General features: G+C 40.6%; 1 protein-coding gene across 1 annotated transcript in view; it reads left to right on the top strand.

Moving 5' to 3' along the window:
• The window catches only part of LOC115473230 (dimethylaniline monooxygenase [N-oxide-forming] 2-like), a 54242-nt gene that overhangs the window by 12937 nt on the left and 23658 nt on the right, over nt 1-17647 (top strand). The window contains exons 3-5 of the mRNA XM_030208007.1: nt 9289-9477; nt 11600-11762; nt 17063-17205. Of these exons, the coding sequence (XP_030063867.1) occupies nt 9289-9477; nt 11600-11762; nt 17063-17205 (495 nt within the window). The remainder of the gene's footprint in view (nt 1-9288; nt 9478-11599; nt 11763-17062; nt 17206-17647) is intronic.

Raw genomic sequence — 17647 nt, 5'->3', positions numbered from 1 at the left:
TGTTGAAAAACAAATATTTCAACAAAATGATAATACATTAAAAGAAGAAGTATCTCCTAACAAAAAACCAATTGAAAAGAAAAGATTTCAACTTCTTTCTAAAAAGAAGATAAGATGATTTATGGTGGTAGTTCATTTTCTGAGATTGAGAAACAAATTATGACCCATCTTGGAATGCAAGTGCCTACTAGGGATTGCATTTATTAGCATACATTTTGGGGTCCTTTTACTAAAGTGCGTTAAAAGATTTAGCATGCATTAATGATTAGCATGCGCTAAATAATGTCACCCATAGGAATATAATGGGCATCTTATCATTTAGCATACGCTAATCATTAGCATGTGCTAAATCCATTAGCGCACCTTAGTAAAAGGACCCCTTTGTTTATTTACATGGCTCAAAATTTAAGTTAGCACAAAATTGATTTAACATGAATTTTCACAATACAATCAATCTGTGCATGTTAAAAAGTTCTAATTCATGTTTAAAAAATGTTAAAAAAGAATGTGTGAAACTGAAAAAATACACCTCAAAACTGAGAAAAAAGACCCAAACAAGTCAAAAGGTTTTGTTCTGTGCATATCCCTGATACCTACTCCAGATAATCTCAGATGACTAATTTCTATATGCTTATAAGATTTTAACAACGGGAAAAAAGCACAGTAGGCCAAAAGTAATGTAGGAGGCAAAGTTTATTCATAAAGTAGAACCTGACATGAGTCTAAAAACATATACATTTAAGAACATAAGAATAGCCATACTGGGTCAGACCAATGGTCCATCTAGACCAGTATCCTACTTCCAGCAATGGCCAATCCAGACCCATATAGTAGCAAATTCCATGTAGAACCCCAAAGAATAGCAAGATTCCATGCAGAATCACAAAGAGTAGCAATATTCCATGCAGAACCCCAAATAATAGCAAGATTCTAGAATCCTAAAGAGTAACAAGGTTCCATGCAGAATTTCAAAAAGTAGCAACATTCCATATAGAACCCAAAGAATAGGAAGATTCTGGAATCCTAAAGAGTAACAAGATCCCATGCAGAATCTCAAAGAGTAACAACATTCCATGCTACCAATCCTGGGGCAAGCAGTGGATTCCCCTTTGTCCACCTCAATAACAAACTATGGACTTTTCCTCTAGGAACTTGTTCAAACCATTTTTAAACCCAGATTTGATAACTGCTGTTACTACATTCTCGAGCAAAGAGTTCCAGAACTTAACTATTCGTTGAGTGAAAAAATGCTTCCTCCTATTTATTTTAAAAGTGTTTCCATGTAACTTCATAGTGTGTCCTCTTGTGTTTGTACTTTTTGAAAGAGTAAAAAAATAGATTCACTTCTACTCATCTACACCACTCAGGATTTTATAGACCTCAATCATAACTCCTCTCAGCGTCTCTTCTACAAGTTGAAGAGCCCTAACCTCTTTAACATTTCCTCATATGAGAGGAGTTCCATCCCCTTTATCATTTTGGTTGTTCTTCTTTGAACATTTGCTAATTCCCTATATCTTTTTTGAGATGCAGGGACCAGAACTGAACACAGTAAAGATGAGGTCACACCATGGAGCGATACAGAGGCATTATAATTCTTGGTCTTTTTACCATCCCTTTCCTAATAATTCCTAGCATCCCGTTTGCTTTTTTGGCTGCCACCACAGACTGGGCAGAAGATTTCAGCGTATTATCTACAACAACACCTTGATCTTTTTCTTGGGTACTGACCTTCAAGGTGGATCCTAGCATCAAGTAACTACGATTTGAATTATTCTTCCCAATGTGCATCACTTTGCATTTGTCCACATTAAATTTCTTCTGCCATTTGGATGCCCAGTCTTCCAATTTCCTAAGGTCTTCCTGCAATTTTTCACAGTCCACATGTGTTTTAATAACCTTGAATAGTTTTGTATCATCTGCAAATTTAATCACTTCACTCGTCGTTCCAATTTCCAGATCATTTATAAATATATTAAATAGCACCAACATGTAATATCTCTACGTTGATGCTATTTAAACATATATTTATTTATACATGCACGTTCAGCTTCTTTTTTTCATAATTATTTTAGACTGCCCAATCTTCTGTGATTGTACTTCTTGTTTTGAGTTTTATATTTTTAATTTATATGCTTATGTTTTAAGAATCCTGAGACAGGCAATTATTTGCCAAAACACTGGCCATGTCAGGTTCTGCTTTATGAATAAACATTGTCATCTCTTTTGGCCTACTGCACTTTTTTCCTGTTGTTGATATACGCCTGTGTTGGTATTTTCCTCTGTTTTGCTACCTGCTTATAAGATTTTAACTGGTCACCATTCAAATGTTATGGTCAGCATTTGTTTTAAATTCCAGATTTATTTTATTTTTCCATAATGAGGAAGACCCAAGAAACTCTTTAAAAAGCAGGGTCTTAGCTCTAAAGCTCCTAGCAGCAGAACAGAGCATTTTAAAACTCCTGGATTCAAGGAAAAAGCTTATGGATGCAGGAAGGGAGGGTTTTATCTCCTACTCCTTTTCTGAGAGCAGGGCAATATCATTTGACAGTCAGGGGTAAAGATGAGGCCCAATTCTATTGGATGACAAAGCAGTATGTCATCCCATAAGGAAAGGCTGGGGGAAGGAGTCACACCCTCTACAGGTTCAAACTAACCCTGCTAATTCAGAAAGGTCAGAGCAGACGCAGGACTGAGAGTTTCTGGAAGAACATGAGAACATGACTTATTTTGAGGAAGGAGAGCCAAGCCAGGAAAATGAAGTGGCCATAGACATAGAAAGCACTTGAAAGAGAAAGGTGAACCACTTTCAACAAACAGCCATGGGAGGTTCATAGAGCTGTGAACACATAGTGTAAAGGTGGGGGCATCATTAGAAAGCTATGTCTTAAGAGCAAAGGTGCCCTCTAGAGCAGGAGTTCTCAATCCAGTCCTTGGAACATACATAGCCAGTCAGGTTTTCAGAATATCAACAATGAATACATTTGCATACAATAGAGGTAGGGCATGTAAATGTTTCTCGTGCATATTCATTGAGGATTTCCTGAAAACCTGACTAGCTAGGTGTGTTCCGAGGACTGGGTTGAGAACCCCTGCTCTAAAGAGAGGGCACCTGCTCTTGTAATGGATGAGGGGTGGTGGCCCCCTGTCTTACATGGACAGTGTCTAAACTCATGATTAACAAAACTGGATTATTCTAAGCCACAACATGCCACCTGATTTGGGCAGTCAAGTTGAGGTTGGGACTAGGTGAGCTTATTACAGCAACCTGAAGAAAGAAATGGGCAGCGAGAGTAACCCGTTTTTAAGGCGTACCTATAGGAATCATTTGCGCCTGGATTTCAAGGGTTAGAATGGTGATATCAAAGTACTGAGAGGCCCCATACAGAGTAGAGACTTGCATGGGAACAGGGTTCACGGAATCCCATGGAACCCACAGGGTTCCTGTAGGGATGGAAGCAGTTCTGCGAGGTTCTCACGGGGACGGAAGCAGTTCTGAGGGTTCCCATGGGGACGGAAGCTGTTCCTGTGGGGTTCCCATGGAAGTGTACGCTGCACTTGTGCCAACCTCTCACTTACTGAGTACCAAGTTCTTTGAGTGCTGTCTCCTCCTCCTTCTTGTTTTAATAGCACAGATGCAGAAAGTCTCCATTAAGGAGGTGGTAGAGACACAAAAGATGATGGAATTCAAAAAGGCATAGGATGAACACAGATGATCTCTAATTAGAAAGTGGAAGTTATAAAAAAAAAACCTAAACTTAAATGGCTGCATATGTGTGGATGAGTCGAGTGATGCTTAGATGATGACGCTGGCTGTGATGAACTACAGCTGATACCAGGCAGACTTCTATGATCTGTGTCTCATATATGGCAATCTGGTTTAGGATGGGCTGGAAAGGACTTAGACAGCAACTTTAGTGGCTGGAACATGAGGACAGTGCTGGACAGATGTTTACGGTCTGTTTCACGCAAATGAGAAGACAAATAGGCTGGAGTGGGCTTCGAAGGCAACTCTAGCAGTTGGACTATAAGGATAGGGCTGGGCGGACTTCTATGATCTATGTCCCAGAATCGCCAAAGAAAGACATAATATCACGTTCATTGTTGATTTAATTATGAATTGATAATGAGTGTGACTATTGGGCAGACTGCACCATTCAGGATTTTATCTGCTGTCACTTACTATGTTACTATTAATCCTCTCTGCTCCCGGGCTGATGCGCAGACCTCAGCTCTGACATAGGCACAAGCATCAGATGGGTAGGGACAGGTTAAATTCTTGCGGGGATTGGTGAGGATGGGTAAGGTTCCCACGGGGACGGGCAAGATTTCTGTTCCCATGCAACTCTCTAATACAGAGGTGATGTGTCTCAAGGGTTACCTCTTACAATTAGTTAGCTATGGTTCTATCAGACAAGGGAAAAGGAATAAGCCAGTGTACTTATGATGCTTGCTTGAGTTTGGTTTGTTTGACCTTGATTGTTAAAGAATCTTGTGTTTGGCAACTAGTGCCGCAGCCGTTTCAATAAAAATTTTCCACTTATCAAAAGAAAATATAAAGGTGTATTTATTAAAAAAGACAAGCATGGGACAAGAGGGCGGGGAGGGGGAATGGGTGAAAAGGGGGTGTTTGAGGGCCCTGCTGGGACACTTTCCAGACAGTGGCTGTTGATATCTGGAAAAGTGCTTTTGAATATCTGTCTGTATGTGTTTCCATGGGGTTTTTTTTTTTAGTATATGAAAGTCTTTTGAACTGCAGTTAACCTGCAATAAAAATCCTTGACATGAGGAAAGAGAATACACTCTGACTCTGTGGATGCCCTACACACCCTCCTCCTCATCCACTAATCCCAAGCCATATTTTTCTTATATAAATTGGTCTGTGACATAATTACCACAATTCTACCAGCTTTGCCCAATTAAATAAATGCCACTTGCTCTCATTTGAAGCCTAATTATTGACCTCACCTTTGAATCTTAAGTCTTGCTCCATATTCTGTTATTAGCATTTCACAGAAATCTTGAAATGTAGCTGGAAATGTTAGTCTGGATGCCAATTTAGGATCTGAAAGTACAGTGTTATTGCCTCTTCCTTAATTAATTCCATCTATTATCCCTCTGGTTTAATTCTTCCCAACTGTGGCCTCACTGATTTAGCTGAATGCCTCATACTGTTTGTCTTGACTAGATTGCGAACTCCAAGGAGCAGGGACTGTTCATTACTGGGGTAATTTTATAAGCAATTTCAATGTGTAGAACAACAATGTATGTGTTCAAGTAGGCATTTATAAAATTGCCTGGGGATATCAATGAAGACAAACCTGTAAACGATGATAGTACAGATCACCAGCTACTAGTATGCAAACTCAAGCTAAAGCTGAAAAGCAACAAGCCAGTCATGGACATAGCAAAGTATGATCTTGAAAATATACCACCAAAATTTAAAAACTGCCTGAGAAATCAAGTTGTGGCATTGGATACTCATGACAGAGCATCAGAAGAGTTATAGGAAGACATGAAGAAAGTTGTACTCAAAGAAAATGAAAAATCCCTGCAAATGGTAAAACAAAGCAGAAATGGCCAAAATGAATGACTGAATATACTCTAAACTACTCTGAAATGCAGAGACATTAAAGGCAGAGAAGGAAAAGATGTAGTTACAGAACTTAGCCGTAATGACCTGGGGGAGCAGAGGCATTATAATGTTCCTGGTCTTATTTGTATCCATTTCCTAATAATTCCTAGCATCCTGTTTACTTTTTTGGCTACCGCTTCACACCCTAGATCTTTCCTTGAGTGCTGACTCCTGAGGTGGACCCTAGCATCAGGTAACTATGATTTGGTTCTCAATGTCCATAGCTTTGCATTTGTCCACGTTAAATGTCATCTGCCATTTGGATGCTCAGTCTTCCAGTATCCTAAGGTCTTCCTGCAATTTTTCACAGTCCGCATGCATTTTGACAACTTTGAATGGTTTTGTGTCATCTACAAGTTTAATTACCTCTGTTCCATTAAACCATGTTTCTCTACGTGTTCAGTAATTTTATTCTTCATAATTGTTTCCAATACTTTCCCTAGCACTGAAGACAGGCTTACCAGTCTGTAGTTTCCCAAATCACCCGTGGTACCCTTTTTAAAAATTGGCGTTACATTAGCCACCCTCCAGTCTTCAGGTACTATGGATGATTGTAACGACAGCTTACAGATCACTAATAACAGATCAGCAATTTCATGTTTGAGTTCTTTCAGTACCCTGGGGTGTATGCCATCAGTTCCATATGATTTATCACTCTTTAACTTGTCAATTTGGATCAGTACATCTTCCAGGTTCACTGAGATTTCTTTCAGGTCCTCCACATCGTTACCCTTGAAAACCATTTCCAGTGGAGGTAGATCACTTACATCTTCTTTTGCATAGTGCCAGGATCTGCACTCAACTTTGGGTGTGAGGAGTTACATCAGCTCAAAATACTGGCATGCATTTTCAGAGAACACCCCTGATCCACCCATGCCCTTCCCATAACCTCGCCCCTCTGCAGATCCATGTGTAAACACTTAGGGGCTATTCTATAAATGGGCACGCAAGTGTGTTTTTGTGTGGCTCTGCCGCCTCATCCCCATTTTGGCACTTTGCTTCTGTTAGAATGCTTTTCCACACCTAACGTTTGGTGTCACTTATAGAATTCCCCTGTTAGGGACTAGCACAATTTCATTGTGAATTATAGAGGTAATTTTATAAAGACTTTTCTTTATACTGTATATATATGCTAGTATATGCACATAAACACCCACATTTTATAAATGGCACTTAAAATTCCACACGCAAATGTGTCTACAATTACACCTAGATCTGTTCTTGGGTGCAGACTCCTGAGGTGGACCCTTACATCAAATAACCATGACTTGGATGATTCTTCTCAATATGCATCACCTTGCATTTGTCCACATTAATTTCATCTACCATTTGGATGCTCAGTGTCCCATTCATTGTCCTCCTTCTACCAGGTCTCTGAGATGCTTATTTTATCTACCTCTTCATTTAGTGCTATATCCTCTAACTGTCCCCTCTTAATTTTTAGGCTTCTAGTAGTTATCTATTGAAACGTTAAATTTGTTTTTTCCTTTTATCTACAAGCTGCTTTGAAATTGATGGGCATAATTTGTATCCTTTACTCTGTTCTCCCATTAAGCACTTCTGGCTTTCTTTTACCATTATTGATACCTCTCTAATGGGATTCCCTAAATATTTTGTTTCAATAGTCTCCTTCAAGGATATTCCACATTGACCCATGCGCTCCTAGATTTTCTCTCCCATTTTATTTTAAAGCTGCTTGTTAATCTGGTGATGAGCCTTTGAACCCAGGTCAAGGCCTAGCGTAAGATCTTGGCCAAGGCCTAGGGTAGACCAAACAGGCCCTAAGCACAACTGCCACCAAGCCCCACACACTCAGGACAAACAACTAGCACCACCAGAAAATGGGAGATAGAGCATTCGGGTGGGCCTCATGGCCGATCGGGAACCCACTCGTACACTGGGAAGGGAGAAAGAACAATGGAGGGTCTCCCAAGGGACTGGAGCACAAGTAGTGCACACAGCGCTGGCAAGAGACAGAAGCTTCTAAAGGGGCACACAAGGCTGTGTCACAGAGCAGACAAGCTTTCTACTCTAGCCTTGACAGAATGACTCGTTCTCTGAGAGCTAGGAGCTCTTTGCATTGAGCACACACACATAACCTCACTCCAACTGGGAGATAATCATATATGTGACACTCAGTGCAAAAGACTGGATAGCACCCCTTTTGCTGCTGCACTGCTGTCTTCATCTTAGTATTATTGAGTTGTTTAATTAAAACTTCTTAAGGTACTAGGGATATTAGATTTATATGAAAAGCCTTAAGATTATATGATATTGTCATGCTAGTCTACTCGCAGATCCTGCCATCTCCTGAGATCGGACTGTGGTACAGGAAAGAGACCACATCTGTTGCAATGCCATTTTCCTACTGCAGTCTCCTCCCGTGGTGCCTTGTCATCTGGCCGCATCTCCCCATGGCACTGTTCCACTATTTCTGGGTTGATGTGCAGCCACCACTAGCATCAGGGTGGTGTCCTCTTGGCAGACGTTCCTCTGCCTTTATCTTCAGGCTTCCCTGTTCTCCCAGCTGTTCAGCAACAGGTTCCTTGCCCACCTTGGCTCTGTGCGCTGTCTTGCTGTTCTGTTACTGCTTTGGCTAGCCTTGTCTGCCTGAACCTCTGCCTGGAAACCAACCACCGTCTGACCTCTGCCCTCTGCCTGGAAACTGACCATTGTCTGACCACCACTTGCCTAGACCTCTGCATGGAAACCGACCATTATCTGACCGCTATCTGCCTGGAAATCGACCACAGTCTGTCTGTGTCTGCCTAGATCTCTGTTTGGAACCAGACCACCATCTACCCACCTCCTGCCTGGACATCTGCCTGGATACCGATCCCCGCCAGCTTGCCCTCCAACTGAGCTGCTTCTAAGTTCTGCTGGCCGTCCACACCTAAGGGCTCAACTTTCGTGGAATGGAGGTTGGTCCAGATGAAGTTTGGGACTTGTTGGCCACCTAGCCAGGCATTCCTGGTATGGGCACGAGGGCTCACTTCCTCTACAGCCTCTTCTATGTGACAGATATATTGTGTGATTTATTTAGTGTTTGCTTCTCAGAGAGTAATTAAATATAATTAAAACTCTATAATGAAAACTCCCTTCTTGTTATCCTAATTAGAATAATTGACTGTAAGTTAAGACTATAAGGGCCCTGTTTATTAAGGGCGCATTAGTGTTTTTAGCGCGCACTAATGATTAGCTTGCACTAAATGTTAAGTTGCCCATAGGAACATATGGGTGACTCTAGCATTTAGCGCACACTAGTTTTAGCATGCGCTAAAATCGCTAGCACAGCTTAGTAAACAGGACCCTAAATGAAGAGATGTGCTAGGGGTGGGCAGGAGTTGGGGAGGTTAGGTGGGTATGAAGACTGAACTAGGCCCTGCTGTGCATTCTAAAGCTGTAGGCTATGGAAGAAATTTCAATTTTAAAACTATGGGGAAAAAGGTTTTCTATTATGGAGTAGTAGTTTGGTTTTGGGGTTTTTTTTTTTTAATTTAAACTATCAATAAATCTACAATTCCTCTTTTATCCCCAATCTGTAAATCACCAAAGCACAGAGCAAAATAATGTTCACTTACCCAGAGAAATGTCCTCTTCTCTCAGAACTTTTCAGATAATGTAATAGTTTTGTTTTTCATATTTTTTCTCAGGAAAAGGTAGAGGATGGCAGAGCCAGCATTTATCGCTCTGTTGTCACCAACACTTGCAAGGAGATGATGTGTTACAGTGACTTCCCAATGCCTGACCATTTTCCAAACTATCTACATAATTCTAAAATTATGGAATACTATCGACTCTATGCAAAGCATTTTGACCTTATAAGACATATCCAGTTCAAGGTAAGTCTTTGTGTGGATGGGTTGCTTTTTTAGTATGAATTCAACCTGCTTAAAACTGGTAGAAAGAATCCTATAACCTAAAGTGTAAAGTCTGTAGAGTGATGCTACATTCCATTATAATAATTTTACATCATAAAATACATCTCTCCTATCGCTTGACATAAACATAAACATTACAATTGCACAAATTTGAAGACGCAGAATGAATGTGAATAAAGAGTCTTTCCATATTTTATGGCACAATATAATGCCTTAGATGCACAGTTCATACCACACAGAGCTCTGGGCTTAATTATTTTCCATCTGATCCATGCTATGCTTGCACAATGCATGCGGTTTAAGGAAAGTCTGATTAATCACCTGACAAAATTAACATTAAATCACAATGTTTGTCATTCACTGCACTAAGACATTCTGAGGGACCCTCCTAGTTACTAAGCCAGGACAACACCTGCTTACTTGTTCTCTGAGTAATAAACATTTTCTTCAATGATAATCAGTCTGTAAACAGATGCTGACTTTTAATACTATAGGTGTTGAAAGGGAAACACATCAGCAACCAAATACAATCAAGCTAGAATCAAGTAATTATACAAATGCTTGAATAGATGGATCAGACCTTTCAAATGGTTACATGCCTTTAGGGACATTATGACACAGGAATGCCCTACCCCACTGACACACCTTGGGCAAGTCACTTTACCTCCTAAAGGTCCCATTTAGACTGTAAGCTCTCTGAGGTAGGAACTTTGTCTATCTGAATACTAAATATGTTGTAAGATGGGCTATGAATGCAAACATTTTTTTAATACTAGAGTGGATAGGTCAAGCATTTTTATATTTGATGCTATGAAACTCAGGAGGTGCAGATACACTTTTGCACAGATGTATTAACATGATGCTGTGCTTCAAAACATAAGTCATAAAGCTGGGGACGGGAAGACTGGAAGAGTATGGTAAGGGGAGCAGGCATAATAAAAGAGAAAAATAGTGAACCTAGAAAAAGATGGAGCCGAGGAGAAGCATAATCCTATTTACTCTCCTATAGCTATTGATGAAAGATTGATGGTTGCAGCCCAGGACTGCGGATTATGAGCTGGATTGTTCACAGCAAGCATAGAAAAAACTGGCACTGTAGCAGTTGTGTAACTAGGAATGAATGGGCTCCGGGTAAAAAAAATTGAGATGGGCCCTTAATAACACCATCGCTTTCATGATATTGGGGATTGGGGGGGGGGGGTAGAGGAGGACGGGTGCACATTTCTCAAAGGTGACATAATGCAATTAATAAAGATTTTTTTCTATCTTTGTTGTCTGAGTATTGCTCTGGTCTTAATGTCTCTTTTGCTTTTCTGGGGTTTTTTTTTTTCTTAACTCTCTCCAGAGTGTTCTCTCCCTTTTGACATTTATTCAGTATGTCCACCATCCATCTTTATTATGTGTCTTTATCCTTCCTGTCCAATGTCTCTCCTCTGTGTCTTTGTCCCTATGTTCCCTCCAGAGCCAGCATTTCTTTTGTGTCCCTGTCCCTCCTCTCTCTTCCCTTCCTTCTGCGCTCCCCCCCCCCCCCCCACCTACTCTCTTTAGTCTGGCATCTCTCTCTCTCTCTCTCTCTCTCTCTCTCTCTCTCTTTCCACTGGGCCAGCATCTCTTCTCCAATCCTTTTTTCTGCCACCTCTGGCATTATTCCCAGATATTCAATGCCGGGGTATGTCCGAGCACTTGAATTGAATATCTGGGTTTATGTGGCCGGCTCTCTCTTATGTGGTTAAGTGCAATGTTCAGCCCTTAACTGCCTAAATGATGCTGCAAAAAGATAGGACTAACTTTTATGTGATCTGATTTGACTGCTTAACTTAGTAAGTGCTGAATATCACTAACCACATAGGTGCTAAATCTGCCCCTGTACTGCCAACAAAATTGAAGGCTTTCATTTTTGCAGTCTATGGTGATATTTGGTGGCACTAACCAGTTACATGCTGCTGAGTAACGGTGGAAAGTCCCTCACAAGCAATTTAATCAGTCAGGAATTAGGACCCCCTACAATTAAGGGCAGGGTTAGCTGTCACTAGAAAAATTATATTCTTATTTATTGTTTCTTATTACTGTGTTTTATTATCAGACTGTAGTCTGCAGTGTAAAAAAGTGTCAAGATTTTGCCACTACTGGACAATGGGAAGTTATTACAGAGGTAGATGGGAGGCAAAAGTCGGCCATCTTTGATGCTGTATTGGTTTGTGTTGGTCATCATGTAGAACATTATCTACCTTTGGATTCTTTCCCTGGTAAGTCAGATCTTTTAAACGAACAAGTGATTAGACAAGTTTACTAAATTTGTTGCTAAGAATGATATCCTTTACCTGTAAACCTGTAAAAAAAAAATCAATTACCTAAAATCATCCAATATTTGTCTGAAGAACTGATAGCATCAAAGTTGTAACTAACACTCCATGCCGGTTATTTCCCCCCCCCCCCCCCCCCCTCCCCGCCATGCTTTTGTTTAGAGCTGCAATTGCCGCTCTGTATAGGTTACCCATCGCATTCCTATGTTTAGGATTGTGACTGCCACGCAATACAGCTTACCCCCCTCATGTCTTTATTTAGGATTAAGTGTTACCTTGTGCAGGTTATCCCATTCCATGCATTTTATAGCGCGCGAAAAGTCATTTAACTTTGTATTCGGTAGAAATGCTCTACACTTAGATCCCATTCTCTTCCCATATAGGGATCCTCTGTCTTTATCCCATGCATTTTTGAAATCCATCATTGTCTCCTCCAACTCCATCGGGAGGGCATTCCAAGCACCCACCATCGTTTTCATGAGACATAAGGTTACCTCCTCACAGCTTCATTTCTTATCTTTGGTTCTACAGCTTTCCCTTCCTTAATGCTTTTCAAGAATTTAAATGTCTGTATCATATCTCCCCTGTTCCTCCTCTTCTTTAGACAGTACATATTTAGGTCTTCGAGTCTCTTCTCATATATCTTCTGGCACAGACCCCATACCTGTAGCATAGTCATGGGTGGGCCTAGGTGTGCGGAGGTCAGGCCCACATCATCTGTGTAGTTGGCCAAGATCCTCAAGTCCCGCCAGTTGAGACCTCCTTTGCCGGAATACCTCAGTTTGAACACTATGGCAGGCAGTGGCCGCTCTCTCAGCCATCAATGCCAGTACCCTCCCTCAGGCCCTGATGCTCAGACATAAAAACGGGTTTTAGAGGGCATTAGCGCCGGACTAGCGCCCGCATTTACCAGTGCTTAATAATCAGAGGCCTGGAGCGTGGAAACCAGTGGTGTAGCCATGGGTGGGCCTGGATGGGCCAGGGCCCACCCTATTTGGAATCAGGCCCACCCAAAATTGTGGCACTCTTGCTATGGCTGGCAGAGATCCTCAGACCCCGCCAGTTCAAGATTTCCTCCTCCTCAAGCAGCCGGTGCTCTTTCAAATGGCAGCTGGCAATACTTGCCTCGAACTGACACCAACACCAGCCCCTCTGCACATGCTTAGTTTTCATGCCCACCCAAAATTGGCTGTCTGGCTACGCCCCTGGTGGAAATGAACGAGAATGCAGATGAACAATGTAAGTAGCATCCTAATGCATTTAATGTATGCTATTGTGCTCTGCCACATGCTCAGAAAAACAGTACGCTGAAAAATGATGCCCTACCACCTTAAACCCTACGCCAGCTCAGAGCTGGCATTAAGGCAGAAGGGAAAGCAGACTAGACTGACAGAACTGAAGAGCAGAGAAATCTTACAGAAAAAAGGAGGCTAAAAGTTCCCTGTTACCAAGTCCAAGACTCGGCTGTATTGAAGTGTGAGAGAGAGTCTTGAGAACCTGCTTTCCGAAATAGTTTGCCTTGAAAAACTTACATGAGGGGCAGAATTTGCATATTCAATGGGTACATTCTGGCAAAGCCGTCAAGACTGAGGAGTACACTCTCAAACCTCCAGGGACAAAAAAGCAAGATAAGATTGAGAAATTGGCAAGAGACAAGTGGAAGCCTGGAAAGTTAAAGGAAGCACTTTTAAACAAAAAGCGTCACTTTTAAACCTGCCTTTTTCTACTGACGTTTGAAGTCCTGCACTGGGCAACCGGCACTTTTTCCTCCTCCTTACCTTCCTCCCTCCCCCCTCTGGTGTTCTGGGCATGTGCTCAAGAGCTGTGCCTAATGCACAACTCTTGAGCGCATGCACCAGGCACAATCCTCCCATGAGGGTCCCTAGTGCTCAACTCTATGAGCGTGCCTAAATTTGCATCTTATTAGCATCGAGCATTAGGGAGTTCCTTTGTTGCGCCAATCTGGCGGTATTTTTCCAGCACTGTTCTGAACAGCGCTGGACTTTTGAGCATCTACCTATCAGAGTATTATTTGTTTAGAACAGTTCCACTTACCAATCCCAATCATCGATAAAAACCCTGCTTATAGTCCACTGGGCTCACAGTGTTTTTGTAGCTGGGTTAATGGAGGGTTAAGGGCCCCTATTACTAAGCCACATAGGCACCTACATGCTTCCAACATATGCCTATGTGCACCCAATGCACACCAAATTAGAGTTACTGCCCGACTACTGCGTGGCTCTTGCGGTTATTTCATTTTTGGTGCATGTCTGATACGTGTGTCTGAAAAATATTTTTTATTTTCTGGCATACGTAGCAAACACATGCCAAGTGGCATCTGATGGCTGGCGGTATAGTCTCAGACCCAAAATGGATGTGCGGCAATTTTGATTTTGCCGCACGTCCATTTTTGGCAAAAAAAAGAGGCCTTTTTTACAGGTGCTAATTTACAAGTTCAATTCAAATTAGCATGTTTTGTGTATAAATCTCTTTATGATATGACTTCTATCGATCTCTCAGATTTATTAAATAGTTCTTGTTAAAATTCTCATTTACCAACACTCTTACAATTAGGATACCCTTCTGTGAGGAATATTACATTCAAAAAATATTAGGTTATTCTTTCTCTTATCAGGAAGTGAGAATATGAAATGCTCTTCCAACTCAAATATGACAAATATCAGATTATTTTACTTTTTGAAAAGCTTTAAAGACATATTTGTTCTCCATTCTTGAAGGTTCACTTTCTTAATTTCTATCCGTATCTGAGAAATTGTATTATATTACTGTGTAAATTATCTTTTAGTCATCTGCTTTGAATCTTAGTGGACACAAGGTAGACTATAAATACTAGAGTAGAATAGAATGGAATAGGATGGGGGTGGCAAATGGAAGAGAATGAGTTCAGAATGTCACCCCCCAAAAAGAATTATAGTAAAGAAAACAAAGCAGAAGAGATCAGAATAGAAATATTTCAGACAGAAAGGTATGTCACATGCTCACAATCATTCACCCAAATAAATATGCACCTTTTATTCACACCTTGGACCCCTCATACTGAAAATATTTCTTCCTGCTTAAAGATGGCATGTGTGGCTTTACTTTCTGTGTGGATGTTGACACAACTTTTTTTCTACTTGGTCAAAAATAGGTAGTCATAAGCTGGAACAAGCCTTTTCCTTTACACTCTCAGAAAACACTCTTACTGTCAACAGCCTTCTATTTTTAAAGACTGCCTAATGTTTCCCACACGAAAGCCACTTTTAAAAAGCCAGATTAAAATAACACAGACCATTTTTGCCTATATTCTTAGGAAGCGATTTTAGAACTGGCTATCTAGGTGAATGCAGCTGGAATTTATCTAACAAGCAATCATTTTAGAAAGGTCAAGTATCTGCATATGTTCCTTCCTAAAATCGCTACGAATATATGCAGTCAGCAGCAACAGGTACATCTCCTGCAGCATATGTATAAACAAATACACGTATGTCTGCTAGGTTATACACATATACTTTTCATTTTTCAAAGTATACACACAAACCCCAAACTTCACCCACATCTGCCCTATGAATGCCTGCTGTATTTATTTATTTATTTATTGGGATTTATTAACCACCTTTATGAAGAGATTCACCCAAGGCGGTGTACAGCAGGTACAGTTTAACATAAAACTTACAATTTTGTTAACAGCATAACACTAATAAAATAACCAAGAATAAATTAAATACAATAAATGAGGTAAACTTGAAAACAGTAAATTAAAACCTAATAAAAGAACTACTATGAAACAGTATCAAAAATATACACATTTAACAGCACAGGAATTCAAATACCAGAGATATAATACAATGTTAGCATAATACTAATGATGCACCTAATAAGCGTGCATTAGAACATTCAACTAACATAGATATGATGCAAAGATTTTCTACAATACGGCTTACCATATGGCTGAGGGACCAAGAGCAGATATATGATGGGAACAAGATGCGTGGTACAGAGTCAGTTGGGATAATTTGATAGTTAGCTAAACTCAAGGCAAGTTCTTTGTATTGTTATTCAAGAGATAAATGGGATTACACCCTACGTATGGTTTTGTACATGTCTATAGCTTCAAATTTTGCATAAAACACTCCCTCCCCTGATTCTATAAATGGCAATTAAAGTTGCACGTGCAAATCAGCATGCGTAGCCGATTTGTGCGTGCAAGTTAAATGATTAACAAGCTAATCAACGCCAATAACTAGCCACCAACAAGCAATTATCAGCACTAATTGGCACTAAAGATTTACAGACGCAACTTTCTAAGCGTATTCTGTAAAGTGCATGTAAATTTTAATGCACAAATCACAAAAGGGGGAGTGGCCATGGATGGGGCATGGGTGGGTCATGGGTGTTCCTGAAAATTACACGCACTGTTACAGAATATGCCCGATCTGTGCCTAAATAAGACATGGGCATTTACACCAGGTTTTAGTTGGCATAAATGGCTGCACCTAAATTTTAGTCACAGGACAGCCGCTACACATATTTCATAAAGTTTGCCTAACTTTAGGTGAGATTTATAGAATAGCACTAAGCACGGTTTTTTCGCCACTGATTTTTTTGGCGCCATATATAGGATCTAGCCCTCTATATGTAAAACTGAGTTTTATATGTAGAAAGGCTTTCTAAAATTATCCTCCACATGTGATATCTGAAGGCATCACAATTTTTTATCAGCCCTTTCTCCCCTCTTCCTCCTCCAATCCCTCCTGTTTCCTTCCCAGAATCCTACCCATACCTATTAGGATCATAAAAACAGATCTATTCCATTCACAAAGTTCACTCATTTATAGATAAAAAGGTCATCTGTGACCATATCCAAACACTAACTCAGGGCTTCTTTTACAAAGCCGCGCTAGTGATTCCTGCGTGGCAAATGAGAGGAAGTCCATAGGAATTGAATGGGCTTCCTCTCATTTGCTGCACCGAGAATCAGCAGTGCGGCTTTGTTAAAGAACCCTCATTGACTATAGCTGGCTTCAGACTCTAGTCAAGCTGGTTTTTCAGTTCAGGTTTACAGCAATGTTTTTGAAAAAACTAAACAAAACAAAAAAAAACCCCTTTAGATGAAGGAGGTCTGTGTTTGTTGTTAGCCCTTAAAAGGGTTCTTGTACTTCCTGTGCCCCCTCTTATAGCAGTAATAATAGCTGAGAGAGATGAGGTTCAATATACTAATATACCATTTCTTTTCTTTCCAGGAATAGAGAAGTTTAAAGGCCAGCATTTCCACAGTCGTTTTTACAAGACTCCTGAGGAATTCCAGGGGAAGAAAGTGCTGGTAGTTGGAATGGGAAACTCTGGTGCGGACCTCGCTGTGGAGCTCAGTCATGTATCTGCACCGGTACTGTGATTTGTAGGCCTTTTTCATTCATGTAACTTAGGATTGGCAAGGGCCTCAAGAGTCATATGAACATGCAGTTTTGGTGTGAAGAGCTACAGCCACCATTTTGATCCAGGACTGTAAGCTGACAGGAGCCAGGCAGGTGAAGGGCAATTCTATAACTGGGGCCTCTTGCACCCATAAATTTACAGAATACTAGCACTGTCGCAGGTATATATACATAAGTGCTAGAATAACACTTAAGTGCTATTCTGTAAGGGTGTATATAAGTGGCATAGAGCTGGATTCAGTTAAATGTCATTTAAAACTTGATAAGCAAACAATTCAATACTTATAAAATATATATATATTTGCTATAGTCATTCAGTTGAAAGAGTACCACGCTGTCTTACAAAAATGTACAACAATAATTTATAACATAAACCTCAAATCTCCAAGGAAT

Source organism: Microcaecilia unicolor, chromosome 6, assembly GCF_901765095.1.
Source record: "Microcaecilia unicolor chromosome 6, aMicUni1.1, whole genome shotgun sequence".
In the NCBI taxonomy this organism is placed as follows: Eukaryota; Metazoa; Chordata; class Amphibia; order Gymnophiona; family Siphonopidae; genus Microcaecilia; species Microcaecilia unicolor.
Note: the sequence above shows the minus strand (reverse complement) of the source record. Positions and strands in the feature narration are given on the sequence as shown.